Consider the following 18,882-nt stretch of genomic DNA (forward strand, 5'->3'; position numbering starts at 1 on the left):
TTCTTATACGCATTATTTTCTTATACGCATTATTTTCTTATACGCATTATTTTCTTATACGCATTATTTTCTTATACGCATTATTTTCTTATACGTATTATTTTCTTATAACGGTTTATTTTGTTATAGCGTTTTTATATTTATTAATATTTAATTGTTTAGTATATTCTTTTCAGTCTTCAGTCGTTTAATCATTCATTTTAGCTTTTTTCTTTTCTAACTTGAATTAATTATATTTTTAATACATGTAAACGCGAAAAAATAGCAAGTATCGGCGCTACGTTTGTATTCGTTGTATACGCTTATGAAGGTGTCATCTATTGCGTTATTTCTATGCATACCATTCTTTAACCCTAATTGTTATGTTGTCCTTTCGCGCACTCTGTTCCATTTGACATGCTTTTAAATCAGTCCAATAAAGGGAAAATAACAACTATTCGTGTTTATATGTACGTAATGTCTAAAATCGTATGTAGTGACTATTGTTGCCAGTCAATATAAAATTTATTTCAGTAAATCTAATCTGCCTAGCGTATTTTCCTTTTACATATTTTTATCATATATAAAATGAAACTTATTTCATAATTAATTGGAGCAGCTGTGCCTTCATTTATGAAGTAGCGGCTGCTGCGTTCCTCGCATAAGTATTTTTAATTCTGTCTGTTCCTTGCTGTAGCCTTCTCATTTTTCTATTTGCTCTGACCTTTTACAATATGAACGTTTGACAACGCCCTATATATATATATGTACATACGTACATACATCACATACACCCAATACATTTCGAGTATACATTTGTAAAAACAAAAAAAGGAAAAAAAACTAATTACAGTACTTTTAATTCCAAAAATGTATTGCCCTTCTTAAAACTGTTATCTGGTGTTACTTTCAATTCGAACATGTTAGAAAATGTATCTATCAATATAGAGCAAAAAAAAATAAATAAATAAAAATAAGAATAAATATAAGCGTAAAAGGTTCTCGATAAAAAAAAAGGACTCAATTCCTTCGGCCTGTCTTTTTTTTTTTTTTTTTTTTTTTTTGATAAAATGTAAATAAAAGGACACGATACAAATCATTATTCCTGTTTCTGAAGGTTCACATGTTAACTTAATATATGAGTATGTTATAATAAAAAAAAAAATGATGATAATACATTTTTCCTCTAATAAATTCATCTGTAAATCATTTTTATACCATGACTCGCTAATGCCAAATTGAAATTAATCTGCAATGCTGACTTAGCAATATGTTAATGTTAAAAAATAAAATATAGGCTCACCATATTATTATAAATTATTTTCTTAGCGTTTACAAGAAAAAAAAAAAAAAAAAGATTCCTTCCCCTTCAATTGTTTAGTAATCACAGAGAAACGTACCTTTTTCTTATTTCACATTTCTTCACTACGTATACGTAATTTTACGGTGCCATTGTAAGATTTAATTATTGGCATCTCTTTTTTTATAATCTGATTATTGTTATCATTAAAATAATGGATTCTAAAGTTTGCCCATAAGAGAATTGTCTATGTTCTATACTAATCATTTTGCGTTAAATATTTCTATCAAAACATAATTTTATATACAATGGACAAGAAATTGTTTCCATGAAGGTTGAAAATAACCAGGAAGGTTTATTCCCTCAACCCATTATTACCTTAAGTATCATTTGCTGTAACTTTTATTTGATCAGAAGATAAGCATATATTTTTATTCTTGCACGAACGAATGATTATATTTTAATTAATCATCCTTCCAATAAGTCTAATGTGATAGCAAATATTTCAAAAATATACTATAATGGAAAGCGGTATTAATATAAAATAAATCATCCTTTTCCAAATGACAAATGTATTCTTCTTGTGACATTTCATTCCTTATAAAAAGTTGTGAATCAATTCTGGTGCGCGCCACCATTTCTTTATTATCCACCCTATTAAGCCCGTTTTACACATATGTTCTATATATTATTTTATTCATACGTTTAAATAGGATGACACCTGTTGCATTCCCTATTACCAGGTGTGTAATTATTTTATGCCCGGAAGTACCCTATTTATGCCTTTTCAAAAATGTGCGTTTCTGCATATAGTGTGAAATGCAAAAATGTGTTATGATTACCTACTCAAAATTAACATTACGAAATTGTCTAATCCGTTTTGAGACAATTAGGAACACTTGTCTAACGTTCCACATACGTTACAGAGAACTCATTTTGCATACGCTGTTGGTGAATGCGCATTAGGGGCGGTTTACCAGTAATATTTACTTAATAATCATACAACCACGTACTGTTATAAGCCTTTTTTTTTTTTGTTTCTCCATATATTTTCTGTTGTGTTGGCGTGATAAGTTTTATTTGGTGTGCCCTTTTTTTATTAATAAGTTCATTAATCCCGTTCTGCATAACCTTTTCTTATTTTATTATTATTATTTTTTTTTTTTTTATTCATGTGTAAAAAGTATAAAATATTTCACTTTCAAGCATTAGTGGGAAATAATAGTTTAAAAAAAAATTATTTGACGGTTTGTGTATGCTCATGGTATACTTATTACCGAAATAAAGTATACTTCACGGACCTCATTTTTAGAGTCATTAGTATATGCCGCATTTCTTGTCGGATATTAAGAGCCGCGCAAATTGCCTTACAATTTTTTTCACAATTTGTCAGAGAAAAACCCGCACTCGGAATACGCATATTTATATATCCTTTACACATTCTTAAGGATGTATTTGTCATTCTTCTGTATGGGAGCAGTTTTTTCTCTAGCGTCTCCCAATATTTATCAGAAAGATAATAGCACATGAAGGGAGCGCTTTAGAAGAATGTGTCCCTCTGGCGAAGTCCATATTCAAACGAATGGGCACACGGGTATTAATAATGTCGCGCGATTCAACTTGAAGCAACGTTTATGTCGAAAATATTTCATCATAGGATTGCTTTTAAGAATTTATACGAGTATTGCAACATTGATATGTTTATTTTCCTTTTACTTCATATATACCGTTAGCACATATGTAACATCTGTAGTACGTGTATATATGCCAGTATGTACATGTCCTTGCTACATCAATGTCAACGAAAACAAAAGGACAACATGCTTGTAATGTGGCCGTTGTGTATACGACTTTTCTTCATCTGATATGTTTAGTGTGTGATTAGACAAAGAGCAACAAAAACATAGTTAATGAATGGTATATTTTTTTGCATTCTCTATACATCTTATATTTTATCAAAGATGAATATTGTCTGCATATTATAAGATGATATGAGACATGGCACACTTTTTGTAATATTTATTGTTTTATATTTATGATATTATTCATATACCCTAAAGCTTCTCAAATGGACAAGCGTATGGTTCACCGCAACATGCATATGATTTTATACAAATAATTTCATCACATGTCAACAAGGAATAACAATTGTTGCTCTATATTCAGTCCTTTTATATTTTTCACAATGATTACTTAAACATAGAAAGGCCATCCGGCATGTGTACTCCATTAGGTTAAACTACAAATATAATAGTTGCACGTGATTTGTGTGCAAGGGGAGTCAGATATATACCAATTTCTGTTTGTGTAACATGAGGTTACAAGTTTTGTGCTAATTTTGATAATATAAAAGGTGTAACATATATACGCAGAATTCTTGTCATTTCTGCTGCTGCGCTTAATAGTTTTCATCTGATTCAACTATTATGTACGTACGTACCGAGTACAGCTACAGAAAACAATAAAATTCAATAGGTCATTCTCTTCATTTAAGAATGAACAAGGTTGAGTAACATGGGTATTGCCAGGGTATATTATGTACGTATAATTAATTAGAGTGAAACTCAATGTACATTTATTTTTTACGTGTGTTTCAGTTAATATTTCAAGAATATTTTGCCTTTTAGCAGAATGTTACCATTTCTAGAAGATAACCAAATGACCAATGCACCATCCTGAATATGTTGCATTTTTGAAGCTTTTTGATCATGTATTCACATTAGACGGATATAAGTATCATTACATTTGTTTTTTCCCCTTTTCTCTGTGGACATTGTAAATTTTATTTACTTGTCTGTTTCTTAAAATGTTTCAAGTAGAGGCATAATTGTTCATTTGTACAGTACACGTGTGCTATAGTTTTCCTTTTTTGTCAACTTATTAATAGCACATATAAATGGGCATAAGAGAAGAAAATTCATAACATGATATGACACAGTATAGTTATCTCGAAAACTGTGCACGCATATATATATACCTGTATCTGGCAAGTTCCTTATAATTATTGATCAGGACATTTACAAATTGCTTCCTTCCTTATTGTTTGCATCTATACTTTCTGCAAATCATAGGGAGACGTATTGTACTTTTGTCACAATATATCGGATATTCGCTTATATTAGATAACAACAAAAGTAGCGAACTTCTAATAATCATATGCAATTTTTTTTTTTATACATATCCTTTCCTTGCTAATAGACCAACATCACAAATAGATATTAAAAATTTGTTCTGCCTGTTTTAATACATTTATTAAATGTGCCCTAAATGTATATCATATGTTACATGTCATATTTATAATGCATTAACCTTATTTAGGTATATGTTACATAATTATAACGAAACTGCTCGCATTCCACTGTTTTCGCCGTCATTACTAACTGAATCTATTTTACTAATCATTCCTACTTTGACAGTTAATGCCTCTTTCTACAATTTCATTTAATTTTTTTCATTTTTCTTCTACTTTTTTCATTTCTATTATGCTTTTCCTTTTTTTCTCAACTTTTCTATCTTTATTCTTTCTACTTTTTTCTTTTCTCTCATTCTTTTCCTTGTTTCTCAGTTTTTCTATCTTTATTCTTTCCACTTTTTTAATAAAACTTTTCCTCAGTACAGAGCTATTATACATAATACTTTAAGGATAAATTCACACATGTCCCTTTAAAAATTAATTCATGCTTGAAATGTAGAAATAATAAGTTATTAAAATAATAATACTAACAAGAAAACTCCCATCATTTTAGAGAATGAGGTAGAAACGTCTCACTTAAAAGTAGTTCATAGAGAATAAACAAAATAGTAACCACCTGTACTTCTTTCGCAGGCTAATTTTAAAAATCACCATTAAAAAATTCTAATGAAAAAAACAACAACAAAAAAAGAAGAATATTCAATTTATGTAGGACACGGTTTCGATTGTAAGTAATATATAACTCACCAAAAATTCAAAGTATAGGTTCTATTATATATCGCCCGTTATTCTCCGACATTGTTTGTATTCGTTAGAAATCTTACGGGAAGCGACTGCTTTGTAGAATAAAGAAAAACTGAAAATGTGAGTAGAGCAATCAAAGGAACTAAAAACTTTGTATCCCCTTAATTCATCCAATGAATCAATACATATCTTTACCGAGTGAACAAATATAGAACTCTTTTATACACAAAAAAAAACATATATTTAATATGCACCTATTTTAAACACATTGTATAAAGAACCCACTTTTAATGTTGTGTACCCAGTGATAATATTAAAAAAATATATATATTATTAGGGAGAACATAGGAAAGATAGAGAAACAACAACAAAAATAACAATTCAAAAAAACGATTATTTCTTAAAACGCAAAAATACATTGTTTTCTTATTTCTAAATTCATATATTTTAACACTTTTTTTCTTTTTACCTTATATAAGTTAATAAATATTAAGAAGTTATATGTTTTGATAGATATTTACAATTCTACAAAGAAATAAGGAATTATAGATTTGAAGTTTTGATAATATAAAATAATTACGACTATCAAAGAAAACATTGTCTAAGAAGCTCTACCATTGCTACGTTGTGTAAGGATGTAATGAACACATTAGAAATTAAAAAAAATAATGTTCATATTCTAAAAAATATGTATATACAACATTTAATAAATAAAAGAGTAAACGCGTTAATGTGTATAAGAATTCAATATGCACTACGATAACTTGCAAATATTAATTCTTATTTTATAAAAACATCATGTTTACATAATATATTTAACATAAAATAAATTTCATTCCGGTTCATTAGTAACCTTTTTTATGATATTGCATTTTTGTTTGTACACAAATGTGTTCTATGATTTAATTATAATACATAATTATTAAAATAAAAATATTCTTTAATAAATATAAATACATTTTGTTTAACATCAAACATTGACTATTTTTTCCTTTCTAATTTTGTAGATAAGCCTAAATTGCAAAATTATCCAAAATTTTTACTAAGATCAATATCTTTTAAGAAAAATTATAGTATTTACAAAGATTTTATTTCAGCTGGTATAAAGTTTAAAGAGTTATACATGTATTATATCCGTGTACTAAGGCAAAACATTACAGTTTATTACTAAATCGAAAAAGAGAGTAGTGTTAACCCTAATTTGAAATTTTAAATAAAAACTAATCAAACACTATCAAGAATGAAAAACATATATGCATTCTTTTTTCTCTTTTCAACCTTAATCATCTCCTGTTGGGCATCATATACTAGTGTACCCAGATGCTTTTTTGTGGTAAGATAAACTTCGTTCTTACATATTCATACATATAAAAACTATTATGTTTGTTCACAATAAATAATAATCCACAATGATATATATGTATTTATTCATTCTTTAACTTCCTCAATTTCCTCATATAGTACAGTGATAGTTTACATAATGAATATAAAAAGAAGTTGAAGCAAGGGAATACTCGCAACCCCAGGAGAACAAAGTTAAATGGAACAGGTGGCCATCGGAATACGAACGATGTGCAAAGAACAGAGCCCAGAAAAAACGTGCATAATGAACCCTCACCCTCAGAATATGAACAATAGGATGCATGAGCTGAACTGATGAAAAAAAGCCGCCCATGCGAATCCTTAGAATGTTGAAAATAAGTCTAAAGAACAGGTAATTCATTGATAAAAAAAGTTATATAAGCATTGATTTATCTCCCTCTAGAACAATGTATTACCTGAATTAGAACAATATATTAAACAATATATTCCAGAATAGAACAATTTTACACGAAAGCAACATTTATTAATTCATACATTATATATTTTTATTTTTATTTCTACATATTACATTTTCTAATACTGTCCATCCACTGTAGTATTGTCCTCCGCTTGTTAATCGTTATGTCCTCATTTATTTCATAGATCGACAGCACTTTTACCCATTGTACGTTATTTCATAAGCAGATTGTATATGTTCATATTTATTCATAATTTTTATTTTTCCCATATCATTCCAGTGTTATTTTATTCTACTTATATTGTTGCATAAACTAGAATGGTCAATACTGATAGAACTTTCACCACAGAATAGAATACATTTTTATTTTCTTAAAGTAAAGAAAGGTACTTTACAACAATGTACTTACTTTTGTAATTTGGTTCTCCTATATGTACCCAAGGTGTGTTTGTGTTGTCCAACAGATGTTCTTTTTGTTTCCTTTACGTCAATCTTATGAATAGCTTAATAATTGGCTGTACTCATTTCTACAGTAACATTCTCTTTTGTTCAATAAAAATAGTTGTTCAAAAATTATCCACAGAAATAATGCCGATTGCTTATAATTATAAAGGAGATATAAGTCACATCAATGTAATGCCTATTATGATATATTTCTTTCTGCATAAACGCTCAGTGTGTCTTTATGCTTCCAATATTACATATAAAAGAATTAAGAAAAAGAACAAAGATCACTCTAGCAGCTGTAGCTGCAATGACACTTTGATTACCATGCCGCACGTTAAACATTCCGAAACAAAAAAAAATGTAACAATGATGTTGTGTAATATGTGTGAACTCCTCAACGAAAATAGTCACAAAAAAAAAGAATGGCAGCTCTACACGTTTGAACATAATTTCCCTTTTTTATAATAATAAATGTGAAGAGACAAATGCAGAGAAAACCACACCACTTCAATTGTTAATTCACTTATTATTGCATTCATTTAAATATGTATTTCAAGATAGAAGTTTTTTCTGCCCCCCCCAAAAATAGCACGTTCTTTTCCAAATAAGGAAACAATGTTTAGCTGCACATTTTCCCACATCCTTCGCATTACTATAGAAAAAGGGGAATCATGAGGTTGAATAATAAAAAATACAGCTAGCAAAAGTGGACACATCTTAATTCTCTAAACGGGTATTTCTCCTTCTTAATTACCCTGAGCAAGGGCCTTATAGCAGATGACTTCAAAAAGGACAATCATCCCTATGAAACGTTGCATAACCATCTCACAGTTGTAGAAATTCTTCAAATAAAATGGATAACAAAACATGTTAATGTTTAAGGAAACAAAATTAATAATATAGACAGTGATGCATCGAAGTATTTTATTAAGACTTTACAATTTAGTAAGCGCACAAAACATGTATCCTTGTTACAGAAGCATGGTCAAATGGAATACCGGTGAAATGAAAGAAGCAAAAGCGGGATAATTCTACCATAAAGATCAATCTCAAATAACACATATAAAATCAGAAAAAAAAAAAAAAAAAAAAAGGAAAAAAAGACTAATTAGAAAAAAAGAAGACGGTCCAGTATATTGGAATAGGACCTATTGTAGTCACATTAGTCTATTTTAAATTATGCCTACAAAAATGTGAACATATCATATATCCACATTTTTGCAAACCAAAAAAACTCATTGTGTTAATACCTTTTAACTGTTGAACACAAGATTCCAAAAATGATGGCATCTGCATAAATGATGATTTTAAGGATTCATAAGAATAACATTGAGAAATGAATCCAATGGCGTTTACCACTTAAAAGCCATCCAAAACGTCAAACAAGAATTTGTCTACCTTGTTAAGAAATCTACGTATTGTCCAACCTCCTTTTTTTACTTTATTCAGCTTTTTTCTCCATTTTCGAAATATACGTTCGCATTGTGTTTTATTTGAACGCATCGCGTATGTCAAAGCTGATAGCAGAACAGTGCTACACACCAAAAGTGGCCAACCAATCCAGGGATTAGAGAGTTGAATAAGGATTATAAGTAACACTGTAACAGTTGGGCCAAACGACAAATAGTATATTGATTTTGTAAAAAAGCTATTTTTCCTCACATTATACATATCTGCTTGTCCGTAATTTCTGCTTAATTTTATATTTACGTTATTCCTTTGGTGGTTCCTTTGTCCCTCCAGATGTTCTTGCAAGTTCACATATTTCTCCTCTCCCTGCGGAGCATTAACTCCATGCGTAGATCTTCTAGGTTCTTCCGAATCTATATTCAATCCCTCTCTAGATTTTTCATTTTTAAAACTTTCCATGTCTCTGTCCAGACTAGTTTCTGAGTAGTTCCTTCTGAAGTCCCCTCTCCATGACTGATCATCCTGGAATAAACTATTTCCGCTAATAGATATTTTTTTTTGGAATTTATTTTTTAAGACATCATTTAGAATTTCTTCGTATCCTTGTTCTACACGAAATAAATCTTCTTTTGATATATCATCCGCAGATATTCCACCGCTCAGGACATCCCCAAAGAATGTCTTGTCATGTGGCTCTCCTTCACATGCTAACGATTCTGCGCTCCCATATAAGTCATTCAGGGATAAATTACTTCCTGATAGAGACTCACTACTTGCTGCTAAAGACTCACTACTTGCTGCTAAAGATTCATAGCTGTTGGTGTATGCCTCCTGTATTCCTAAATCAGATGTGGAGTCCCTGCTGTACAATATGTTAGATACGTCTCGGTACGTTAACTGAACACACGAGGAAAAAGGGGGAGGATATAGCGTAAACGGGGTAATATGTCGCCCACGCACGTATATATTTTGTACAACTTTATTTATTTTACAGGATATGTATTCGTCTGTGTACCCATCTGCCCATTCACGCTCAGAAACGTAATGCATTGCGTAATGACGACAGCCAGCGTTGTTCAATGTGACCTTATCTTACCTTAGCCGAACTGTGATATGCCAATAATAGAATATAACACAAAGAAAATTTCATTAAACAAAGGGAACCAGTTATTATTGCTTTCATCTCATATTTCGTTCTAGTTACGACGTGAAAATTAAATAAAAAAATTAAATTGTCTTTTCTCTTTGTGGCAGAACAGCTCGAGTACACATCTTAATAATTCATGGATTCAACATAATGCAAAACGCTTTTTTCTTTTTTTTGTTTTTCTTTTGTTTCTTATACCTATTAGTGAAATTATAATTTTTTTTGCTTTTTTTTGTTGTGTTTTTTACTTTTTTATTGTTCGCCCGTGTTATAAAACTGTTCAGAAAAAGAGAAAAAAAAATAAAAGACTTGCAAGTTTTTAATTGTTTAAAAATAATATAAGAATATGCGTAATCTAAATAATCATATTATACGTGATGGAATATCATAAAAATTAGACACGTCAAAATATTATCTATGAGGTCTGTTCTTTTCTAAAAAGTGTTCTGTATAAGTATAATTATAAATATGTATTTTATTATACATACGAGTATTCTTTTTTTCTTTTTTCAATTAAAAGGAATACCTATTGTATATATATGTCCCAAGGAATACAATGTATATAGTAACCAAAGCGATTAATCCTCTAATATGAATTTTTTTTTTTTTTTGGGGGGACATAGGGTACTTTTATAAAATGAAAATAACTCCTTAAACTCATAATAACCCTGCAAGAAAGGAAAAAAGAATAATCCTTAGCTTTTAAGTGACGCATATTACTTTATTATTTATATAAAGCACGTAAGCGGACGCGAATCTGCATCGCGCCAGTGTTTTTATTCTTAGAAGAGCAGAATTCTTAGCCGCTTTCATTTTTTTAAACAAATATTATACGCAAAGCAGATTAACATTTTTTAACATGTCTTTATAAAAAAAGAAATAAATCACATTCATAATACTTCCATTCCTGTAATGCATTATTTCTTTTTTTAATGCCTAATTGCCCAAATAGTTATGATGGCCATGGTCAGCCTCCACTTTCTGTTTCAATGCTTTTTTTTTTAAGTTTTCCTGAAGCGAGTGGTGGTAGTAAAAAATAATTATGCAGTTCCTTCCTTTTTGTAGCCTCTTCCTGGTTGTCAAAAGGAGCTTTAAAAAATTATCTTCTCACCCTTTTTTTTTTTTTAATAATTTAACCTTTTTACCATAATGAAACATCCTGCTTTACGCATCTAATTCTGCAAACATATTTGCCTTTTGTATTATACCGTGGCAAATATGAATTAAACGAATAGATGCGAACAAATCTTAAAAAAAAAATTGATATCAAAATGTGATATATTATGCATGCAAAGGGGAACCAGAACCAAAGTGCAAACAAAACAAAGTATATATAAACTGATCTGAAGGCATATATATATATATATTATATTTGTGAAGAAAACTATAGGTTCTTTTATAGAACATGGGGGCGAACCATATTATATAATATTCTCATTATTTTCCTCCCCCCCCCCCAACAAAAAAAAGACTGCTAACGTAAAATTGGATGTGTAGCATTAAATTAAAAATGTTAACAAAAAAAAAAAAAACAGTTTATGTTTGATTCAGTAAATTAAAACTTTAACATTACGCTGCAGTGACGAAAAAATTATGCTTTTATTTTATCGTGCTTCATTACCCGATTTATCAGTTTTGTTCTTGGCCTAATCGGCATACTATACTCATTAAAAAAAAATAGAATTCACCCTGGACAGGCATAACCTCGTTCATACGTAGGTAACCCTGATAAAGACACATGGGGATTATTTATTTACACATCTTTTTTTAAAGACCAGTTGTTACTAATGAGCAATGTGGGAAAACATATTTGAAACTTATTTAATCATTTGAGCGGAGTAGCCTATATCCATTCGCCCATTCATCCCCTTTTAGTGTTAACTATAAAATTTTGCACATTACGAGAGGGTCCACTAAATTAATGTGGCTCGTATGGGCTACTTGCCTTCTTCACACCCTGAAACCAATGAAAAAAACCCCTCTGAAGAAAACGAAAAAAGGAAAGTATATATCTTCTATTATATTTAAAGAGATTATAAACGATCCCCACATGATGTTATATATAGAACGTGCGCTCATATGAATGTGCACATTTGCGCTTATAAAGTCGTGGGTGCACTCGTGATACGTAATATTCGGGCACTTTCAAAAATTACAAAAATGGGGGCATCGCTTTGGTTCAATACTATATAAGCGTTTTTTTTTTTTTTTTCTAAGCATCCGTTGTTCCTTCCGTGGTAGTGCTTTTAAAACGTGCGAGCATTTGGCAAGAAGAAACTACTACACACTTTTTCAACCTTTCTAATTATTTTTTCTCAATTCATTGTAAGGAAAAGGCTAAGTAAATATATTTATTATAAAAAAAAAAAAAAAAATTGACTTAAAATGCACCCTGTGTATCGGTACTAGTCATATTTTGTTAATCACATTTATGTACACTGAAAAGCAAATGCAAATACACCTATGTTTTTGAGTGTAGGGGAAAAAATGGCTCATCATTTGGTTTAAAAGAGGGCAAGGCTTTAACGCTAAGATTATACAACTTAGGATAAACGCAACTATTCAATTTCCTTGTCAATCGTTTGCCAATATGTTTATGCAAAATGTTATATATTTTGTTTACGAGTGATCCGACACTCAGTCACAAGATAAGTCCCTCATTTTTGTTTTTTCTTTACTTTTGGGCCATTCCAAATATCGTACAAACACAAAAGAACATTAGGGTTAAATAAAAACGGATAACCTACTTTTTATTATTACATTTTTTTAAGAAAAATAAAAATGAGCTCAATTTTGCAGGTAGAAAAAACAAAACGGGGAGGGTGTGTGGGGGGTTGTAATTCTTTGACTTCTTAAGCGCATCATTTTATATACACACTTTCGCGATCAAAACACAAGTTCTACTGAGTCGAGTCATCATCACGACATATTCGTTAAAGGTGCATACCATGTGAGTGAACACACAAAAAAAAAAAAAAAAAAAAAAAAAGAGGACAAATTCAAACGCATAATTATCATTTGCATTTACCCCCATGTGCCCATTTTCATATGCCCAATTTTGTATGCTACCTCGACTTGTGGGTCGACCTCTAAAACAATTACGACACGTCACGCATACTTGCAGGATATTCCACTTTCGCCCTTTGTCTGACACAAATAGATTATCTGATTGATCCTCTTGCGCCTTAAATGCACACCATTTCGCCTCCTCATTCTGATCATATCGAAACTGTAGATTTTATCTACTCGTTCGGCTCTCGAACTGGCAAAATGGTTGCAATTGAAAGGAAAGAAAGGCACATTGCTCAAAGTAAAGAAGAACAATATGGATCCTGTTAATATAAAAAATACAACTTTTACGTTTCCTCGTTAACATGGCAAACAGTCAAAAAGGCCCAAATGAGAGACAGTTACTTTACACATTTGGAACATGTGGTTGAAAAAAAAAAAGTACGCCGTGTAAGCATACGGCCAGAACGAACAAGCAACAACCCCACAAGGAACAAAACACCACAAATACAACAGAAACGCACAAATTAATAATGTGAAACACCCCCCATATTTTTTTTTTTTTGTGCAAACAATGAGACCATTTCGAATACCCCTTTCCAAAGAACCGCACTTTTTTAATTGCGCCCTTGCCGCTCCGCTCAGATCGTGCACATTTTCTGTTTTAAAATTTAAGACCACATTCATTGTTGTTTAATTTGTTTGTCTTCAAAAGGGAGCACTACCTAGCACTTCACACATTTTATTAAATTAACAACTGTGACAAAGAAAAAAAAAGAAACAAAAAAAAACAAGGAGAATAAGAAGAATATATTCCACTTCGAAAGAATAACTACACGTTACAATGTCATGATTCTTCTTTTCACCATAATGCAACGTATTGTAAACGTTTCAAAATGAGCAACATCTCACTACACAGAGTTACACAATTTACACATTCTTTTTTTTAAACATTCTTCTTTAAATGGTGCAAAAAAATAGGACCACAACACGATACAATAACTTGTTCACTTTTTTACACTTCAAGAAAAAAAAATTTTTTTTTGGGGGGGTGGGGGAAGTAGCTGAAAGTCTCACCTACTAGATATTCTGAATCATTTTTATAAAAACATTAAAACACCAAGCACAATGAATAATGGAACAAGGTTGCAAAGTGAAATGTTCGATGGGAATGATAGAAATGTAACAACTGTTGTTTCTAATTCAACACCCTTAGCCACTCACATTGATCCCTTTTCACTCGAAGGGGCCACTAACCAAGTATCAACTGTGGTTACCACCACACTAGTAGAGGGTCTTGTTAACGGCGTTACTCAGGCTATCACCGATGCCGTGGGAACTATCACTTCTTCCATATCAGACAGTGCATCCTCATCCCTGCAGCCTATATCAGCTGTAAACTCGGACAGTGTTCCCATTATTCATACTGGAACGAATAGCAGCACTGCGCAAATTGTTCCCTTTAGAGGAAAGTCAGAAGATTTATTTTTGCTCCTAAATATTTTTATTTTCCTTCTTCCTTTCATTTCACTCTTAATCGTAATTCCCTTCGCAGCGTTTTTATATGATGTAAGTTAAATACCACCTGGGTGATGTACTCACACACATCATTACATTTTTTTTTTTTTTTTTATCCTATATAAAACTGATTTGCACTCCCAATAAGTAAATATCACTACATACATATTTCACTTTTTATTTTGTCATAGCATACACCAGTGGGACAATTTTACAATGAATTGTGTGACTTCTTGTGCATTACCCCCGAGGACAATGAAGACGTTAACGAAGATGAAGATGAAATGTATAATGACAGTGAGAAAGGAGCCTCCGGCCGAGGCCCCCGAAGGAAAAAATTCCGTCACCCACATTTAAAGAAAAATAAGAGAAAGAAATATAAACCAATAACAGCGTAAAATTCATATAGCTTTCAAAATCCTGCTTTCGTGGAATCTGATGTACAAGGACTTAGCTTTACTTATTATGGTAATGGAAATGGACGTACCTTCTTTAATCCCCCATGTTATGGGTCAAATTTTAAAACGTTTACGCAAGTTGAAGGGGAAAAGGATAACAACAATGGAAATGACAATAAAAGGACTCGTACTAAGGGAAGGAAACATAAACAAAATATTGGTGTTGAGCACTTGGGGCACGTGAACTTTACTTTTTGCTCTGCATCACTAGAATCATGCACACAGGAAAATGAAGTGGACCATTTGTAAGTAGCGTCCCTTTAAACAAAATTTCAAAATGGAGAACCGTTTAGGGACGTAGAAATTGTAGGTACACGCATTTGTAGATCTTCAGGTGGAAAGCAAAAAAAAAAAAAAAAAAAAAAAAAAAAAAAGGAAGCGAATGCGGAACAACTAAACATGAAATGGTTCCTGTATTAGAGGGTAAACACCGTGCCGCGTTTATTTACACATGGCAACAAAGAAAAAATACAGCAGCAATGGCTCAACTAATTATGATCCAAGGAAACATTAATCCTCTCACAAAAGGGACCTCAATAGGGAAAATCATTTTTTTTTTTTTTCATTCAAAAAATTTTTTTTTTTGCTAATCGGACATTTCGGTAAATTCATCAAAATATTTGTATGCATACCATTTTTATCAACACTTAGGCTTCCGTAACGAATCCATGGTTATATAAAAAAAAAAAAAAAAAAGAGACACAAGTTACGCAAGTGTATTTATATACTAAACGCTAGGTTGTAGTCGTGGCTATCACGTAACGGCGTCTGCACACAGCGTACACATCGCTATTTTTTAAAACTTATTCTCTAATTGCAAATGCATTTTACATGAATAAGTGTAGCATACAAATTGGCATATTTTTTGTGAAGGGGCCATCTGTGTTTCTTCGCAATATATGATGCGAGGTGTCTTCATTGTCACATCTGTATAGACGTAGACGTTAGGTATATTAGGAATCATGTATGTGACATTACGCCAGGGACACCATTACGATTGCATTCCAGGTACAGCGCTGGCACGTGTTGGTAAGGATGCTTCTTTCCCCTTCGCCAGTTTAGCGGCACACTTTTTTATTTGCCACGGACATCACACACATGTGATTAAAGAGAAGTAGCAAAAATGCTCACTCGAATAGTACCATCCAAATGCGAAAGAAAAAAAAAAAAAAAACGGAACGGAACAAAAAGAAATGCAGAAGACATATGATGATGTTTCCCCTTCCCAAAAATACATTTCTCACATGGACATGAAAACATGCTTGTTACTGCTCCGCTCAACGCAGCAGTAGTTACGACCTGTGGTACAAAGAAATGACCCCTGCACAATTTTCCACGTGTTGCGTCTTTACCCAACAACACGCTGTATTTTCCCAAATGGTAGGCATAAAAACGGCAGAACCGGCGACATATGCAATTGCACATTGACAGGTTTATTTGTTTTTACAACGTGTTTCCTTCGCACGGAACAGTTAACATCGACGTTGAGTATTAAAGAACAGAAATGCAGAAAAAGGGACAAAAGGAGCTATCTGCATGTTCTAATAAGATCAGTTAACATTTGGACATTGTTTCACAACACGAAACGCGTCCCCAAGCGCGAATCACACAACAGCAATTGTCCTTTCGCTCCGCACAAAGTGCACAGACAAATATTTCTAATCGGTGTAGTTGAATCAAGCAGTACAGGTCTTTATGATTTACATAAAGGACGTAAAATTGTGCACGCCCTTAATAAGAAATCAATAAAAAGTTCTTTAAAAAAAAAAAAAAAAAAAAAAAAATCATTGCACAAAAATTTTCTATCATCTTACTCTGACAAAAGAATTACAAAGTTACTATGCAGCATGTAAACATGAAACATGAAATTTCTGTAATGCATTTATATATAAGTGTATATACAACTATATATATAGATAGATATAGGAAGGATGCTCTTTTTTTTTTTTTTTTTTTTTTTAATTATAAAAGTATAAATATATAATTAATAGTAAACACTAAAATGAAATATTAAAATGAAAAAATCTAGGAAAAAAAAAAAAAAAAAATGTTCTCATGGTTGTGTCTGTGCTTCTGAAATAAATACCTCAACGCAACAACAGTATATGAAATCGTCCATACATGTAACCAATTGCGCACCTATATGTGGGGAACATACTCACAGTCCCGGCACACATAATGCATAAATGCCTATTTATTCACACACGGGTGAATAAACACAGGCACATGTCCATACGCACTTGAGCCTATATGTACAAAGTGCCCCTATTGTTTAATTATGATTCTTGTGGAGTCTCTGGAGTCTCTGGGGCTGCTGGGGTGGCGGGAGCATCGGATACATCAGTAGTTTCGGTATTTCCCTCTACAACAGTGTCAGAACTGTCGGTGGCGGGGGTTTCATTTCCATTATCTACGTTTACCTGTGGGGCCTTTGTCGTTTTGTAAATTCCTAATCCAATTGCTCCTCCTAATAAGAGAGCCAAAGCTGTGGCTGCTGATGATATTATGCATAATTTTTTCTTTTGGTTTTTCTTTTCTATTTGCTCGTCAATTTTGTCAATGGCTTTTGCCTTGTCATCCTTAGGTGCGGGTGTTACTGGAGCAGGGGCTGGAGCTGGTGGGGTGGTTCCTGGGCCTGATAATTTAGCTGATGATGCTGAAGCGCCAGCGACTGGGGCGTTTACAGAATTTGAAGAGTTTCCTGATACCGCATTCGAGCTACCTGCATGTCCTGAATTTCCTGAATTAGCAGATGAGTTTCCATTGTTGGCACCACAATTACCACTACTATGGCTCTGACTCTTGGGTACCTGAGGCTTAGTATTTATAGGATCACAGTGACATTCTGGGGTTAACAACTTAACAGCAAGGAGGCAAGCGACAACTGAACATGCTCTGGTGATCTTCATTTTTAAAAATGCTTTAAATAAGGGAGGTAGTAAATAAAAGATTTAGTTTTATTATGTTCGGCCTTATTAAAAGGGTGGGGGAATGTTTTTTTTTTTTTTAGGGGACTATGAAAAAAAGCACTTAGTAGGGATGGATTACTTTGGAGGTTTAGTTTATATAAAACATTTGTTCATTCAATGCTAGTTTTTATTTTGTTTTATTTTTTTTTTATTGCGGCTTGTGTTTGTTTTTTTTCTTTTTTCCTTATTTATTTAAATAAAATAATAAAATAGCATTAACGTATTAAATAACAATAGTATTGCGTAAAAAAGCGTATGGTGAAAACATGCGTAAAATAATCGTAAAGGGAGAAATGTTAAAAAAAAAAAAATTATTAAAACTTTAAAATAACAAGAATGAATATGTTTCTTTAATAAAATGGGTTTGCTTAAACAAAAATTAATAAAAAAAATTCTAAACAATAGCTCTAGAAAAAAAAAAACAAAGCGTTATAATGGTTAAATAAAAAAATTGTACTGTACGCACTGTGATATTTTTACCATTGTGCAAATATATAATGTTTATAAAAAGTAATAGTGTATAAATATTAATACCATATTATATTATTATATTTGTACATGTATATACCTAATATACCTTTGAAAAAACTAAAGCGCAGATTTTTCAAAAAATAATTTTTTTGTTTTAGTGCGCAACGAGTAACAAAAAAACCCCTTGAAGAAAGCACATCTCTTTTTGTGATGATTTTAATTTTATTTTTATTTTTTTTCCCTTCTGCACTATTTATAGTGATAATATAACATGGTACATAAAATAAATATGTAATTTTGAACGATTTGTTTATTTTTTATTAGTTCCTTTTTTTTTTTTTTAGTTTTTCTTAGTTTGTGCTAGGTTTTATTTTATTTAAAACTTTGGAATTTAATATTAGAGAAAGGTGAACATGAGAATTAGGGTAATTATATTGAATTATTCCATTTATTTACT

General features: G+C 31.5%; 4 protein-coding genes across 4 annotated transcripts; 1 reads left to right on the forward strand and 3 right to left on the reverse strand.

Moving 5' to 3' along the window:
• Positions 1-4,730: 4,730 nt before the first annotated feature.
• On the reverse strand, positions 4,731-4,910 carry AK88_05239 (uncharacterized protein; the record flags this gene model as incomplete). The annotated part of the gene is made up of 1 exon (XM_012482841.1): positions 4,731-4,910. One exon carries the CDS (start codon positions 4,908-4,910, stop codon positions 4,731-4,733), a length of 180 nt encoding a protein of 59 aa, XP_012338264.1.
• A 3,892-nt stretch (positions 4,911-8,802) lies between these two features.
• On the reverse strand, positions 8,803-10,036 carry AK88_05240 (uncharacterized protein; the record flags this gene model as incomplete). Its single annotated transcript, XM_012482842.1, has 2 exons — positions 8,803-9,750; positions 9,950-10,036. The coding sequence occupies 2 exons, from the start codon at positions 10,034-10,036 to the stop codon at positions 8,803-8,805; spliced, it is 1,035 nt and encodes a 344-aa protein (XP_012338265.1).
• A 4,101-nt stretch (positions 10,037-14,137) lies between these two features.
• On the forward strand, positions 14,138-15,234 carry AK88_05241 (uncharacterized protein; the record flags this gene model as incomplete). The annotated part of the gene is made up of 3 exons (XM_012482843.1): positions 14,138-14,578; positions 14,719-14,824; positions 14,975-15,234. The coding sequence occupies 3 exons, from the start codon at positions 14,138-14,140 to the stop codon at positions 15,232-15,234; spliced, it is 807 nt and encodes a 268-aa protein (XP_012338266.1).
• A 2,027-nt stretch (positions 15,235-17,261) lies between these two features.
• AK88_05242 (uncharacterized protein) lies at positions 17,262-17,894 on the reverse strand (the record flags this gene model as incomplete). Its single annotated transcript, XM_012482844.1, has 1 exon — positions 17,262-17,894. The coding sequence occupies one exon, from the start codon at positions 17,892-17,894 to the stop codon at positions 17,262-17,264; it is 633 nt and encodes a 210-aa protein (XP_012338267.1).
• Between the last annotated feature and the right edge of the window lie 988 nt (positions 17,895-18,882).

Source organism: Plasmodium fragile (genome assembly GCF_000956335.1).
Source record: "Plasmodium fragile strain nilgiri unplaced genomic scaffold supercont1.106, whole genome shotgun sequence".
NCBI classification, from domain to species: domain Eukaryota; phylum Apicomplexa; class Aconoidasida; order Haemosporida; family Plasmodiidae; genus Plasmodium; species Plasmodium fragile.